Source organism: Salvelinus sp. IW2-2015, unplaced genomic scaffold, assembly GCF_002910315.2.
Source record: "Salvelinus sp. IW2-2015 unplaced genomic scaffold, ASM291031v2 Un_scaffold803, whole genome shotgun sequence".
Lineage (NCBI taxonomy): Eukaryota > Metazoa > Chordata > Actinopteri > Salmoniformes > Salmonidae > Salvelinus > Salvelinus sp. IW2-2015.
In genome coordinates this window covers 297062-314367 of record NW_019942617.1, presented here as the reverse complement: position 1 = coordinate 314367, position 17306 = coordinate 297062, and the positions used below count along the sequence as shown (strand labels likewise).

At 43.0% G+C, this 17306-nt stretch overlaps 1 protein-coding gene across 1 annotated transcript in view; it reads left to right on the top strand.

Annotated features, from left to right (window-relative positions):
• Positions 1–17306, top strand: part of cps1 (carbamoyl-phosphate synthase 1, mitochondrial) — a 97736-nt gene that overhangs the window by 28300 nt on the left and 52130 nt on the right. The window contains 8 exon segments of the mRNA XM_024136188.2: positions 2375–2516; positions 2869–2934; positions 3269–3332; positions 3602–3783; positions 8200–8394; positions 9066–9133; positions 11281–11356; positions 12770–12847. Coding sequence (XP_023991956.1) covers positions 2375–2516; positions 2869–2934; positions 3269–3332; positions 3602–3783; positions 8200–8394; positions 9066–9133; positions 11281–11356; positions 12770–12847 — 871 coding nt within the window.

Here is a 17306-nt window from a genome sequence, read left to right as displayed (position 1 = left end):
GACATGATTTTGAAAAGCACACACAGTATATAAGGTCCCACAGTTGRCAGTGCATGTCAGAGCAAAAACCAAGCCATGAGGTTGAAGGAATTGTCCATAGAGCTCCTAGACAGGATTGTGTTGAGGCACAGAGCTGGGGAAGGGTACCAAAAAATCTGCAGCAATGAAGRTCCCCAAGAACACAGTGGCCTCCATCATTCTTAAATGGAAGAAGTTTGGAACCAACCAAGACTCTTCCTAGAGTTGGCCGCCCRGCCAAACTGARCAATCGGGGGAGAAGGGCTTTGGTCAAGGAGGTTACCAAGAACACGATGGTCACTGACGGAACTCTAGAGTTCCTCTGTGGAGATGGTTGTCCTTCTGGAAGGTTATCCCATCTCTGCAGCACTCCACCAATCAGGCCTTTATGTTAGAGTGGCCAGAAGGAAAGCCCCTGAGTAAAAGGCACATGACAGCCCGCTTGGAGTACTTAATGAACAGCAAAAGCACTAGCCTATGTCAATCTACTATCCCCCATATTGTGGATACATTTTAAGAAGTAATTTGGCCACTTRTGTTGTGATACAAACCTAATGAAAACATATTGGCCTATGGGCTAGGCTACACATCGCAAAAAAAAGTTATGCATTGCTTCTTGCCTTACTCTGGACATCATTCACAAGTGATAATATATAATTCACAAGTGATAGGGTAATATTRTCATCCATCAGACTATTCTTGATTTAATCTTGCCTTTACATATACTAAATAATATATGTGACATGTATTTTTATATAGAATATTGTGCACCTGTCTCGAGACAGGGGCAGCGGGAAAAAATACATGTCATCTATGCATTTAAATAGTGAATGGAGGAAACTTTTCCCCATGGTTCATTTTCATGACAGCCAGGTAGGCTATACTCCTGCTGTAAAGATAAATAATGTGCTTAATATTAGGAAAGTTGAGAAATAAATATAATAGCCTAGCCTATAGAAATCTGATGGGATCCTCCTCTTAATAGAGGCCATCGCTCTTGTTTTCTCAATTTGCAATTGCATAGCCTATAGAAATGTTGAGCAACATGAGCTCATGGGCTCTCATGAAGTGTTTGATTAGATTTTCGATCACATTTGCATTGATGTCAGAGTGATTAGATGGACAATGGGGTGCTGAGTACCAGGCAGTTAGCAAGTTTGGTAGGCTACTAATGACCATCAGCAGCATCAGAGCTTGGAGAAGCCTAGTTACCGTGACTAAAAGGTCTCGTGGAATTTGACTGCCTTCTTGACCACCGGTGTGGCAGTAATACGGTTACCGTAATAGCCCTAGTCGTGTCTGGAGGAAACCTGGCGCCATCCCTACGGTGAAGCATGGTGGTGGCAGCATCATGCTGTGGGGATGTTTTTCAGCGGCAGGGACTGAGAGACTAGTCAGGATTGAGGGAWATATAAACGGAGCAAAGTACAGAGATCCTTGATGACAACCTGCTCCAGAGCGCTCAGGACATCAGACTGGGGTGAAGGTTCACCTTCCAACAGGACAAYRACCYWAAGCACACAGCCAAGACAATGCAGGAGTCGCTTTGGGACAAGTCTCTGAATGTCCTTGAGTGGACTTGACCCCATYGAACATGTCTGGAGAGACCTGAAAATAGCTGTACAGCGATGCTCCTCATCCAACCTGACAGAGCTTGAGAAGATCTGCAGAGAATAATGGGAGAAACTCCCCAAGCTTGTAGCATCATACCCAAGAAGACTCGAGGCTGTAATCGCTGCCAAAGTTGCTTCAACAAAGTTCTGAGTAAAAGGTCGGAATACTTATGTAAATGTGATATTTCATTTTTTTATTTTTTTATACATTTGCCAAAAAATTTAAAAACCCTGTTGTTGCTTTGTCATTATGGGGTTTTATGTGTAGATTGATTATGGGGGGGGGGGTGAACGATTTAATCAATTTTAGATAACTGTTGAAACGTAACAAAATGTGGAATAAGTCAAGGGGTCTGAATACCTTCCCGAATGCACTGTACATGTCAACAAAAACAATACGAACTTCCTTTAGGTTACATTTTTTTTCACGTAGTGAATCTGATATTCAGTGCATTTCAATGAGCTAATAGGAGTAATGCCAAAAATATATAATTCGTTTATTATTAGTTTATTATTTTAAAATTCTAAATCAAAAAGCTTAATGATCCATGGTATGACCATCTTAAAAAATGTCATATGTTAGCTAAGTAGAACCCTCCCCCTGGCTTAGACTAGAGGGTTAAACGGCTCCAATCACTGGCCTGGTGCAGAGGGAGGGGCCCAACACACATGTTTTCTAAGTGCTACATTCAGTGTGCATATGTATTTAACCTTTAAGCTCAGATCTTGGTTTCTCTCCTCAGTGCAACATTACCCCAGACCCTGCTGCTGAAGGCTAAACAGGACGGCTTCTCAGACCGCCAGGTGGGCCAGGCCCTGGGCTCCAGTGAGGGGGAKGCCAGAGTGTTGAGGCTGGGTCAGAACATTAAACCCTGGGTGAAACAGGTGAGCAGCCTCCCCCGGGTCCTGGTCCATGTATGCGTCCCAAATGGCACCCTTTTCACTACCCTACATAGTGTACTTCTTAAAAGTAGTCCACTATATTGGGAATAGGGTGCCATCTGGGACGTATTGAGTATCTCCCACAGGAGTTGAAATGAACATTCAGGCTAACAACGTCCCTCACCTCCACGTGACACCTCTCTGACATCGCTCTCCTAGCGACAGACCTTCAGACTTACCTTGGCCTACTAAACAAAAGCATTGTGCACAAACATATCACATTGTCACGTGTTCATAGTAGTCTAATGAGTAGGTTCTGTATTGCAGGAGACATCAGTTTTTCTTTTCTGTTCAGATTGACACCCTTGCTGCAGARTACCCTGCTGTGACCAACTACCTGTACTGTACCTACCATGGACAGGCGAGTCCTTATCCTGCTTAACTGATGTGAATTCATAATGTATTTGTCCAATGTCCATACATTTTTTGGTGCCGCACGTTAGCTCCTGAATTAGATTTTTTTTTAAGGCCAATCTGCAGTATAAACAACAWCAAAGTGGACACCCCACCACTTTTTTGGTAAACGGCTAAGGGATGTAAACACACTGCAATTCTTAATAGTATAAGCAATACCTTTATTTGAGAAGATATGAGTACATATGTAGTCCTTAATGTTTTTTTCCCATGCATTGTGTTTGTCAAAGTTAGACACTTTTTCAATCTTTCTAACCTGTGTCATTGTGTCCATTCAACAGGAGCATGACTTGGAGTTCAAGGACCACGGTGTCATGGTGCTGGGATGTGGTCCCTATCACATTGGTGAGATGCATTATCATGGTGTTTTCAACATACTAATGAATGGTTWTACTCTAGCCTGGTGGTAGCAGACATATATCTATTTTGTCATTTTTAAAAACATTTTCTATGGTAGCAGATCTGTTTGCGATCCGCCAACTCCTCTGTCATATGTGTTCGTTGTCGTAACTAACATGTATCAAACCAAAATAAATTCAATCAAATCAATATTTGAACATTTTGAGTTATAATAATACAATAATTACGTTTTTGTTATCCCTCCTGTCCACTAGGGAGCAGTGTGGAATTTGACTGGTGTGCAGTGTCCAGTATCCGAGCCCTGCGTCAGATGGGCAGGCGGACAGTGGTGGTAAACCACAACCCTGAGACTGTCAGCACGGACTTTGACGAATGTGACCGCCTGTACTTTGAAGAGTTGACTCTGGAACGCATTCTGGACATCACACAGCAAGAGGTGAGAAGTCAACACACACACATGAACRTTCAGAGACACACAGACGCACAGATGCGCACAAGCACACATACACGTATACGCACACACATTAGTGATGGGGGGGGAAATCAATAGTTACATAACGGGATGTTATTTTTGACGATATATCGTATCGTTTTGACCATATCGCAATATTATTTTGGTGCTAGTTAGCTGTACCTGCACCAAAACAGAAAATTTCCTTAACAGCTTGTTCTCCATCTTCTTTTTAAATAGGGAGACAATTTTTTTCAGCACTTTAATTACCATGACTGATAAAAACTAGTTTTCTCATTGCTCTGTCTTGTCGCTCTGCAGCAGACATATAGAGCTTGTCAGCTTGTAGTCCTAAAACCCGGAAATGATTTACCTCTGGTTTGTTCAGACCTTCCTATGGGGAGAATGAATTGGGAAAGAATAGGGTTTTGGGATAAATTAGGAATTATGTTAACACAGGCTTATAAGTTTAGTTCTATGAGATAAAATTTGTCAGTTAATATGACCTTTATGAATTATGAAGCTTTTATGTGCTTTTTTTTATTACAGAAATGCTTAAAAATTCACGAAAAGTGACATTAGCAGAACTTATAAGATCTCATAACATGCTGACCAAATCGGCCACGTTGCGTGAGTGAGCATTGCTAAATAAATGTATACATAAAGTACCAGTCAAAACTTTGGACACACCTACTCATTCCATGGTTTTTCTTTATGTATACTATTTTCTACATTGTAGAATAATACTGAAGACATCAAAACCATGAAATAACACGTATGGAATCATGTAGTAACCAAAAAAGTGTTAAACAAATCAAAATATATTTTATATTTGAGATTCTTCAAAGTAGCCACCCTTTGCCTTGATGACAGCTTTGCACACTCTTGGCATTCTCTCAACCAGCTTCACCTAGAATGCTTTTCCAACAGTCTTGAAGGAGTTCCCACATATGVTGAGCACTTGTTTGCTGCTTTTCCTTCACTCTGCGGTCCATCCCAAACCATCTCAATTGGGTTGAGGTCGGGTGATTGTGGAGGCCAGGTCATCTGATGCAGCACTCCATCACCCTCCTTCTTGGTCAAATAGCCCTTACACAGCCTGGAGGTGTGTTGTGCCATTGTCCTGTTGAATGAGATCCACACACACTTTTTTCTTCTTTCAATCACCCACATGGGTATATGCTCGTAAAAACGAATGAGTACATGGGAGAGGAGGGACTTGCAGCGCATCAAATGTCTTCTCAAAGTAACTTCTTAAAGTATTGCAATACAGGACTTCGCTGCTATCGTTTCCCTTTTTCTGCAATATTTCCAACTGTTAACGACGATGATGTAGTGGTGGTGAGTCGACTCCAAAATAATTGATTCCTCGACTCCTTGCACGTCGACTCCTGGTGTCCACTCCCATTTCTGAGTGTCAAAATTTGATTCCACTAGGAGAACACAAACACTTGCATAATTCATAGCGAACTAGCGAGGGACGGATAGAGAGGGGACCGGCACAGTATAGGCAGGTCGGCCACCAGGTTCATTCTGTTCAGAACATCCCAGGGTATGACGCCATGTCATCTTGTAACTGTACATCAAACATAGTGATCATAAACATTGACACTGTATATGACATGCGTTTTATGAGATGGAAATGTGAAGTGCACATTTGGAGTCATGGATGTATGTCTGTAGCGGTGCTGGTTTTAGTTCGTAGCCCAMCTGCATTGAAGCACAGAGGAGAACGTACTCAGAGCTTGCAGCCAAGTGTTAGCCTCCTGGCMGAGGCAACCAGGTTTTTGGCTAAAATGTCCTGGTACTTGGTAAACATTTTTTTTTWAAGAAGTTAATGATGCCACTGAACTTCACAAGGGCCCCAAGACAGCGACGAGACACCCTATAGGGAGGAGGTCAGAGACCTYGCAGTGTGGTGCCAGGACAGCAACCTCTCCCTCAACGTGATCAAGACAAAGGAGATTGTGGACTACAGGAAAAGGAGGGCCGAGCACGCCCCCAGTTTCATTGATGGGGCTGCAGTGGAGCAGGTTGAGATCTTCAAGTTCCTTGGTGTCCACATCACCAACAAACATGGTCCAAGTACACCAAGACAGTCGTGAAGAGGGCACGACAAAACCTATTCCCCCTCGGGAGACTGAAAAGATTTGGCATGGGTCCTCAGATCCTCAAAAGGTTCTACAGCTGCAACATCGAGAGCATCCTGACTGGTTGCATTACTGCCTTGTATGGCAACGGCTTGGCCTCCGACCGCAAGGCACTACAGAGGGTAGTGTAAACGGCCCAATACATCACTGGGGCCCAAGCTCCCTGCCATCCAGGACCTCTATACCAGGCAGTGTCAGAGGAAGCCCCTAAAAATTGTCGAAGACTCCAGCCACCCTAGTCATAGACTGTTCTCTCTGCTACCGCACGGCAAGCGGTACCGGAGCGCCAATTCTAGGTCCAAGAGGCTTCTAAACAGCTTCTACCCCCAAGCCATAAGACTCCTGAGTATCTAATCAAATGGCTACCCAGACTATTTGCATTGCCCCCTCCCCGCCTTTTACACCGCTGCTACTCTGTTATTATCATCTGTGCATAGTCACTTTAATAACTCTACCCACATGTACATATTACCTGAACTAACCGGTGTCCCCGCACATTGACTCTGTACCGGTACCCCCTGTATTTAGTCTCACTATTGTTATTTTTTTGCTGCTGCTCTTTAATTACTTGTTACTTTTATTTCTTATTCTTATCTGTAATTATTTTAMATTTTTATCCGTAATAACTTTTTTTAACTGCATTGTTGGTTAGGGGCTCGTAAGTAAGCATTTCACTGTAAGGTCTACACCTGTTGTATTCGGCGCATGTGACAAATAAAATTAGATTTGATTTGGAGACCAGTGGAAACAAAATAGCCTCATAACATCAAAGATCCACCACCATATGTTACTGTAGGTATGATGTACTTTTCTGTTTTACAACACCAAACCCACCACTGGTATGCATGGCCATAGAGCTCTATTTTCATCTCATCTGACAATAGCATCTGACTTTTTAGTCATGAACTTGGTTGCCTCTGATTGGAGGCTGACACTTGTCCACAAGTGGATCTTCCAGCAAGACGACAACCCTAAGCACATATCAAAATCCACAAAGAAATGGTTTATTGACCACAAACTCAACATTTTCCGGAATTGAACCCCACTGAAAACCTGTGGTTTGTATTGAAGAGGGCAGTCCATAAACACAGACGAAGAATATCAAGGACCTGGAAAGATTCTGTATGGATCCCTCCCATTGGATCCCTCCCAATGGAGAACACATTGAGATCCCTCCCAATCTGTTCTCCAATCTCATAAAACGTTTTAGGAAAAGGCTCAGTGTGGTTATCCKTGGGTAGGGTATGGTGCTTGAGTACTAAAAACAGCAATGCCAATCATTTTGACACTTTAAAAAAAACTTGTTAAACWAAATGTCTTTCTCTGAGCAATTGTATTAGTGTAATATAATATAATCCCACCCTCCCCCAAATTGCATGCAATACAGCCCAGTATTTGTATAATTTATTTTATACAGACTTTTTTTGCCCATCTTTATCAAGAGTGCCAATAATTCTGTACCTGACTGTAGTTTAGGTGTTGTTTCGATGGGCCATCGTCAGGCTGACTGCCAGTGAATGACTTGCGGTGAGGAACAGGGGGGAAACATGACATGACCTCTTAAAACCGCTTATAACACAAATTATGTTTGTGATATTAAGATTCTAACAATGACATTGTGTTATATACACTTATTAAGAAAAAGTTAAGGTTGAGGGGTGACACGTGACTTTAAAAATGGCAGAGTAATTAAAAAGTACATTTGTTTTTGAATCAATATGACGCTCTCGGCTCTGCTAGTTAAACCAAAGCCTTGTAGCCTGGTTTCAATGAGCGGCTGTTATGACACCATATTCCCTATGTAGGGCACTACTTTTGACCAGAGCCCTATAGGCCCTGTTCAAAAGTAGTGTACTAAATACTGCACTAAATATGGAATAGGGTGCCATTTGGGAGGTACATGGACTTTTCCCTCCAGAGGAATGTACTCCAGTTATAGTGGATATGAGATCAGCCTGGTGATTAACTGGTTGTTGATTCARGGAGATAACATTACCACCATCCCTCCTGTCCTTTCCTCTCTTCGATGAAGGTTTATTGAAATGTATGAAACCTTTTATCAGGCAAATAATTGTTACAAAACATCTCAACAAGCACCCAGTAGCCTATTCACAACCGTCTTCTTTCACCTTATTATAAAAGTAAAACACATTTTAGTCTGTGATTCCAGAAACATGAGAMAAATGGCAGATTTCATTTCTAGATATAAATAATGTTGTAACCTGACTAAAGTCCTACCGTGAGTCTCCAGGGCTGTACAGGCAGCATCGTGTCTGTRGGGGGTCAGATCCCCAATAACCTGGCCATGCCTCTGCACCTGAACGGGGTCAAGATCCTAGGAACCAACCCCCAGCAGATCGACCGAGCCGAGGAGAGGTCAGTGTTCTCCACCATCCTGGATGAACTGGGGGTGGCCCAGGCCCCGTGGAAGGCCCTCAGCTCACTGGTGAGACATGCACACACACAACACAAACAAACTGTCTCCTTAGTGTCAAAAGTGCAGAGACGTGTAGACCGACTGACTTGCTGAAATGTGTCTGACTCTCCATTCCCTTAGTGTTGTACTGCTCCTGTCTCTCCTGGACCTACAGGGAGAGGAGTGGAAAGGGGATAGGCTGTCTCGGCTTAGACAGGGCTAGGTACTCTAGAAGGAAGAAAACAGGGTTAGCGAAGACATGCTGATATTAGAATGAAGGAAAGAGACAAAGTGAGAGAAAGAAAAACAGAGGACTAGACTTCCTCCTAGACACTTCCTACACATTCCATATTTGTTTTTCTCTCTCACACCTTCTCTCTCCCTAATTATCTACTTACTTCTTTCTCGCGCTCACTTGTATTTTAAGTGGTGAGTCGTGTTTAGACTTCGAGCCGACAGAGCCCAGTATCCCTAGGAACCAATCTGCGTCTCTGTTCATCCCACCAGGAGCTGTTGTATTATGATGGAGAAAACAAAGAGCAGAGAGAGAGAAATGGAGAGAGAGATTGTGACAGAAAGAGACTGAGTGAAATAAAGAGAATGACAGAGGGTCAGGCAGACAGGCATTTGATGTTATAAGTATAAGTTGTAATTGGAACCAATGCTTTAACCTTCATCTCCTCTGATTCTGTGCGTTTCAGGAAGATGCCTTTGCCTTTGCCAATAAAGTGGGCTACCCCTGTCTCCTGCGCCCCTCTTACGTACTCAGGTAAGCTACACCTGTCTCCTGCGCCAATCTTAGGTACTCCGTTAAGCTACCCCTGTCTCCTGCGCCCCTCTTATGTACTCCGTTAAGCTACCCCTGTCTCCTGCGCCCCTCTTACGTACTCCGTTAAGCTACTCCTGTCTCCTGCGCCCCTCTTACGTACTCCGTTAAGCTACTCCTGTCTCCTGCGCCCCTCTTACGTACTCAGGTAAGCTACTCCTGTTTCCTGCGCCCCTCTTACGTACTCAGGTAAGCTACTCCTGTCTCCTGCGCCCCTCTTGTGTACTCAGCTAAGTGTTGGGGAGGGGACAGCACTCTCATAACCATAGGTTGGAGTCAACCTCATTTCAAATCAGTAATTGCAATTTCAGTTTACTTCCTGTATGAACTGAATTGAAATGGAATGGACTAATCTTTCCTTGTTTATGTTGGCCAGGCCTCTACAGTATATCCACAGTAATGTGATGTATTTTCTAATATGATAACTTGTTTATACAGCCTCACCATATGTCCAACTAGAAAACACATTTTTGAGTAATTGAATGCATCTCAGAAGAATAAATAAATACGACAGTCAGCGTGRAGAAACACAAAATGAAATATGGAAGGGAGGGTATAAAAAACAGCGAGAGACCGATTAGCTAAAGCGGAGGCTCAATTTAGCCTTTAATATTTTGTCACGGCTACCACTGTGATGCTACTCAATTACCAGAATGAAAAGATAGCCTACAATCTGAGAAGAACACAACACAACTTATTACAGTGTGTGTGTGTGTTAATGCGGGGCTGGTATTGGGGAGGTCTGGATTGCTAATTTGCACATAATCAGCAACAGCATTGGTTTTGAAAGTGTATTGAAAGCATATTGGGTGGCTAATTTTGGTTCTCGAGTCAACACAGCTCACACACACACTCACACGCACACGCACGCACGCACACACACACACAACCCCCCCCCAGCTCGCATGCTCAGGAGAAGAGCAGCATCAGACAGGTGGGTAACCCACCTGTCAGGCTGCTGCTTCTTGTTTTAGTTTGCAAACAGTCATCCATGATGGAGTGATTAGGAATCTCAGGTCCCCAAGGGCTGTCTATGGTCTTGCAGGAACTGGAGGCACCACCCTGTAARCTGTATTACCTTATTGGTTTGTGTACATGGAGAATGAACCTCTCCCCTCACCTCCCTTSCTCCTCTCTTTCTCCTCTCCTGCCTGACTGCCTGGCTGTCCATCTGTCTGTCTTTCTCTATTATTATGTCATTGCGCATAGTGTGTTTGGGCCTACCTCTCATCAGACCATTATTATGATTAGCTTGGAAGAGGATTGATCTCTAAATGCAGTTCAGCCACTCACACTAGATATCCATTGTTTGAGTATGTTGTAAATCAAAGAATGAAATCACTAAGTCAATGATTGTGATATGCCCATTTAGCCAATGATTTTGTCCAAAGCGATTACAGTCATGCGTGCATGCATTTTCATATGGGTGGTGGTCCCAGCGGTGGTCAAACCAACAATCCTGGCACTGCAACCAACTGAGTCACAGAGGAATATTTTCTCCTTGAACCCCGTATAATGTCCTTTTTAAAGACAGGTGTGGTGTTTGGCTGTTTGGCCATATGTGTGCCTTGTAGCAGTCAGGCCAAAGCAGGTAGGAGTTGTGACTGAGCCTGACCCTCCCCTGTCCCTCTAGTCTACGCCTGTGTGCCAAATAGCACCATATTACGTTTATAGTGCATTACTTTTGACTAGGGCCTATAGTGAAACCCATAGGGCTCAGTTCAAAAGTAGTGCACTATGTTGGGAATAGGGTGCCATTTGGGACGGAGACTATCCACTCTCCCTCTGGCTGCGTTCAGGAGCATGTGGATGCCCAACTAGCCGGCCAAAAGAAGAAGGGAGAAAAACATAAATACCCCGAATACATATTTTTTAATGACTCAGCTCAGAAAGCAAACTCATTCTGTAGAGCCTGGAGTGTTTGCTGACCTAAATCTTTCTTTTTATTTTTCTCCACTTTTTTGTTTTGCTGTTTAAAACCTTTCTTCATCTTGATTATAATGATGCAACTGGGAGATATCAACATTTGAGCTAAAAAACCTTGTTATTTTTCTAATTATTTTCCTCTTTCGCTCTCTCTTCCTCTTCAGTGGCTCAGCAATGAACGTGGCATACGGTGAAGAAGAGATGAGGGGCTTCTTGGACGAGGCTACTCAGGTGTCTCAGGTGATCCAGGGAACTTTATTATCTGTGTCCCGACTTGAACCCTATTCTCTATATGGTGCACTACTTGAAGTAATCAGTTGAAAACCTCTTCCTACTCAACATACTAAATCCTTTTAACACATGCACACTCAGACTCACCCACCCTGTGAGTTACAAATACAATTTCTTCATTATGCACACGCACATGTAACCCCCTCTCTTATAAAAAGGCTTACATGGAGAAATGAAGTGTATTTGTTCTCCCTAGCCAACCACAGATAAAACTATCTCTTTGTGTCCCAAATGGCACCCTATTCCCTATATAGTGCACTACTTTTAAACAGRGCCCATTGGGCMTTGGTCAAAAGTAGTGCACTACATAGGGACTAGTTTGAAATTTGGGATGCTACCTTTGTCTAATGTCTACTCACCTACTGTACACACACACACACACACACACACACACACACACACACACACACACACACACACACACACACACACAGTTCCTCTGAGCTCAATCAGCTCGTGCCCCTCACTGGCACCTTCTCAGTATGGATGAGTGTAGTATGTTGGCTGTGGGGCAGAGCCGATTTTGTTGTTTACCTGTCTCTCTGCCCACACATACAAACACACTCCCTCTGGGTGCTGGTGGTCCACCTGGCCCCTCAACATGCCCTTGCCTGGGGCTGACAGAGCAGCCGGCCTCCCTGTCATGCTGCTCACACTAAACCAGTCCTGGTCATATGCACACACAAACACACACGTACACCTCCCCTTGCTTACTGTCAGCTAAGCAGCACTTCTCTAGCCAGGAGGAGGAGGAACAGCCCTCTGGCCTGTGACCTGAATACACATGGCCTGCCTGGCTTTTGACAGAACACAGCATCACACACCTGTCTCTCAGGGGCAGCACACACACATACCACTCACCACGCCAAGAGGAGCTCTACCACAGGAGGTTGGTGGCACCTTAATTGGGGAGGACGGGCTTGTGATAATGGCTGGAGTGGAATTGTATCAAATAGATCAAACATATGGTTTCCATGTGTTTGATGCCATTCTATTCACTCCGTTTCAGCCATTATTATGAGCCRTCCTGTCCTCAGCAGACTCTAATGAGCTCTACTCGACTCACCGTGCCCATCCGGCTAGCTGTACAAATCACATGTGTAACTGGTATAATAGTATGTATCAGTAAGCTGGGGAGTTGAGCTGGGCTGCTGTAGAATCCTAATATAAACAGGATGCAGCCCCCTACTCCAACATAGTGCAGCAGAGCACACTTCAAATGTGCATCCAAAATGGAATCCTATTCCCTATATAGTGCACTATTGTTGAGAGCCCTATAGACACAGATTGAAAGTAGAGCACTATATAGGGAATAGGTGCCATTTGAGAGTTAGATATCTGATGTTGTTATTTTTCCTACAGGAGCATCCAGTGGTCATCACCAAGTTCATCCGTGGAGCCAGAGAAGTGGAGGTGGATGCAGTGGCCAAGATGGGAAAAGTAAGCCAGTTTGATATGCCTCACACACTCACAYACCTCACATCATTATGCTATGTGCGCTGTATGCTATTTAGAAGACACTTGCTTTCAGKGCCTTGCAGTACAGTGAGTGCATGTGCATATTTTTCAGTATGTGATTCCTGCTGGAATTGAACCCATGGTCTTTTTTGAACCCATTTTATCAACTGAGCCATACAGGACCTAGATGTGTGATCTCTCTGCCTCACGTGATGGAGCAGGTGGAACACGTGGGGGGCTTTTATAGGAGCTCTCCTCATCCCCCTCTTCCCTCCTCTCCTCTCTTATTTCCTGAATGAAGGGCAAGGTGAATGATTTGCTTCAGCAAGCAAAACACTCACAGGCTATATTACTTAGCATCACGTTTAGACTGTAATGAATTTAATCCGTTCTACATCAACATAGTATGTTTAATCCTAGTACTAAAGCAGTTTTGTACTTTTACCTTCACATTTGTCTCATTATATCTTCGTACATTCATGACTCAATCTTTAGTATGTGGATGTGACCTCTGGGGGAATTTAACCCCACGACCTTGCATTTGCTAGCTCCACGCTCYTACCAACTGAGCCACACTGGAGCATTACTCCACTCTGCTTTAATGTAGCATTTTATTCCTCCATTATATTACCTCAGTCTGATGAGGCCAAGTTCCAAATGGCACCCTATTTCCTACATAGAGCACTACTAGGGCACTCATCAAAAGTAGGGCACATTTAGGAATTTAGGACACAACCTAAGTAAAGACTAGATAATTTCTCCCATCCTATCAGCAGAGAAACATATTACAGCTGCTCTTTGAAAGGAACARAGGATTGGCAGATACATATCAGACAGATAGTGGAAATGGAATATATTCAATTGAAAGATGGGTGGGGGGACACAAATTTCAAAAATCCTGGGGTGTTTTGTAGGTTGTGTAAAGAGTACTGAAAAGTATTTTGGAGTCAATTAACCTTTTTTTATAGCATTCTGAGGCCAGTTCTTAAAAGAAACTGCATAATAATGTTCTCCATTGACCTTAGATCCAATAAAGCCTTAGATTTGACCACTCTCTCACTCACATACAGTAGGAGGGAAGATAGACCAACACGAACATTGACATGAACACCTGCTGGGTGCTGACRAACGGTGGTGATCAAACATGTACAATGGCGCCGGAAGAAATGGCAGCTGTTTTACGGGCGCCTWACCGATTGTGCTATTATGTGTTTTTTTCCCACTGTTTTTGTAACTTATTTTGTACATAATGTTTCTGCCACCGTATATTACGGCAAAAAAGAGCTTCTGGATATCAGGACAGCGATCACTCACCTCGGATTAGACAAAGATGCACAGGATGTACTTCAGACACCCGACAAGGTCGAAATCCCCATCATTGGCAAGAGAWAGAGACGCAGGTATAGAGGACACAGGGCGGGGTGCCTTGTAAGGATCCGCCGACGGTGAGTGGGAAATCTGCCCTTACCATCAATATTACWTGCCAACGTACAATCATTGGACAATAAATTAGACAAGGTACGATCACGAATATCCTACCAACGGGACATCAAAAACTGTAATATCTTATGTTTCACCGAATCGTAGCTGAATGACGACATGGAAAACATTCAGCTAGAGGGATATACGCTGCACCGGCTAGACCGAACAACACACTCCGGAGTGTACATTTGTAAACAGCTGGTGCACAAAATCTAAGGAAGTCTCTAGATTTTGCTCGCCTGAAGTAGAGTATCTCATGATAAGCTGTAGGCCACAGCCAATAGAGTTTTCATCTATTATTTTCGTGGCTGTTTATTTACCACCACAGACGGACGCTGGCGCTAAGACCGCACTGAGTCAGCTGTATAAGGAAATAAGCAAACAGGAAACCACTCACCCAGAGGTGGCGCTCCTAGTGGCCAGGGACTTTAATGCCCTCCTGTACTCCCTGTTCACCCACGACTGCATGGCCAGGCACGACTCCAACACCATCATTAAGTTTGCAGATGACGCAACAGTGGTAGGCCTGATCAACGACGAGACAGCCTATAGRGAGGACCTGGCCGGGTGGTGCCAGAATAACAACCTATCCCTCAACGTAATCAAGACAAAGRAGATGATTGTGGACTACATGAAAAGGAGGACCGAGCACGCCCCCATTCTCATCGACAGGATTGTAGTGGAGCAGGTTGAGAGCTTCAATTTCCTTGGTGTCCACATCACCAACAATGGTCATGGTCCAAACACACCAAGACAGTTGTGAAGAGGGCACGACAAGACCTATTCCCCCCAGGAGACTGAAAAGATTTGGCATGGGTCCTCAGTTCCTCAAAAGGTTCTACAGCTGCAACATCGAGAGCATCCTGACTGGTCTTTTTTTTTTACATTTTAGAGTGGCCTTTTGTTGTTTACAGCACAAGGTGCATCTGTGTAATGAATATGCTGTTTAATCAGCTTCTTGATATGCCACACCTGTCGGGTGGATGGATTATCTTGGAAAAGGAGAAATGCTCACTGACAGGGATGTAAATTAATTTGAGCACAACATTTCTGAGAAAGAAGCTTTTTTTGCAAATGGAACATTTCTGCTCCTTAAACATGGAACCAACACTACATGTTGATTTTATATTTTTGTTCGGTAAAGAAAATAATTAAACTAAATAATGAGGATTTCTATCAGCCTAATCGAGGTGTAGAGTACATGTCACATTCCAATGTTCATTCCAGTGGCATAATGCCAGGAGCCGCTTGTGGATTTGACAGCTCTAAAGCAGTTCCACCTCCGRCATCGCGAAAACAACCGCTTAAGAGGCCTTATTAGAAATGTCAAAGCTAGGGATTGGTTAAGAAGTTAACATGGTGCCAGGGAGATGGGTATGGGTATATAAGCCTTAGTTAAACCTGAATAGCTCATCATTATTCCCTTAGTTTCATGTGTCTAAATTGGATTGTAATATTGTAATATTTTAATGTTGAAACATGATTAAGAAAAAAAGCCACACATGGATGGATCCGATGCAATACATTTAATGAATATCGAAGTTTTGACCGCTAAGCTGCGCTTATATATGATTGAGACCCTGTATGGACATGTTTAGATTTCTGATTGTAGCCTAAATCCTAACAACTATCAAGGAAAGAGTAGTCATATGTTCTATATACATGGTAATCTTCTTCTCCTCTCCCTTTTTTTCTCTTTTGTTTATCTCCCTCTTTGTTTCAGTCTGTGTCTTTTAGACAAAAACTAGCATACAGATGAGTCCATCAAACAACATTACTGCCACGTTCRTTATAAGGATCGGACCAAGGCGCAGCGTGGTATGCGTACATTCTTATTTATTTAAAKAATGAACACTGAACAAAATAACAAAACGAACCGTGAAGCTATACAAATGAGTGCTGACAGGCAACTACACATAGACAAGATCCCACAACAGAAAGTGGGAAACAGGGCTGCCTAAATATGATCCCCAATCAGAGACAACGATAAACAGCTGTCTCTGATTGGGAACCATATCAGGCCAACATAGAAATAYAAAACCCCTAGACCTACAACAACCCTAGACATACAAAACCCTAGACATACAAAACAATAGACATACAACACTAGAGTACCCACCCTAGTCACACCCTGACCTAACCAAAATATATAGAAAACAGATAACTAAGGTCAGGGCGTGACAATTACTTGCATAATTTCTGATCCCACTTTTTTTTACTCTCCCACCCCCTCCTCTGGTTGGAGGACCTGGTGTAAAACATAAACATTACATATACATTACCAGTCAAAAGTTTGGAAAAACGTGCTCATTCAAGGGTTTTTCTTTATTTTTACTATTCTCTACGTTGTAGAATAATAGTGAAGACATCAAAACTATGAAATAACACATATGGAATCATGTAGTAACCAAAAAGTGTTAAACAAATCAAACTATATATTTTATATTTTAGATCTTCAAAGTGCCACCCTTTGCCTTGATGACAGCTTTTCCAACAATCTTGATGGAGTTCCCACATACAGTTAAAGTCGGAAGTTTACATACACTTAGGTTAGAGTCATTAAAACTCATTYTTCAACCACTCCACACATTTCTTGTTAACAAACTATAGTTTTTGCAAGTCGGTTAGGACATCTAATTTGTGCATGACACAAGTAATTTTTCCAACAATTGTTTACAGATTATTTCACTTATAATTCACTGTATCACAATTCCAGTGGGTCAGAGGTTTACATACACTAAGTTGACTGTGCCTTTAAACAGCTTGGAAAATTCCAGACAATTATGTCATGGCTTTAGAARCTTCTGATAGGCTAATTGACATTGTTTGAGTCATTTGGAGGTGTACCTGTGGATTTATTTCAAGGTCTACCTTCAAACTCAGTGCCTCTTTGCTTGACATCATGGGAAAATCAAAAGAAATCAGCCAAGACCTCAGAAAAGAATTGTAGACCTCCACA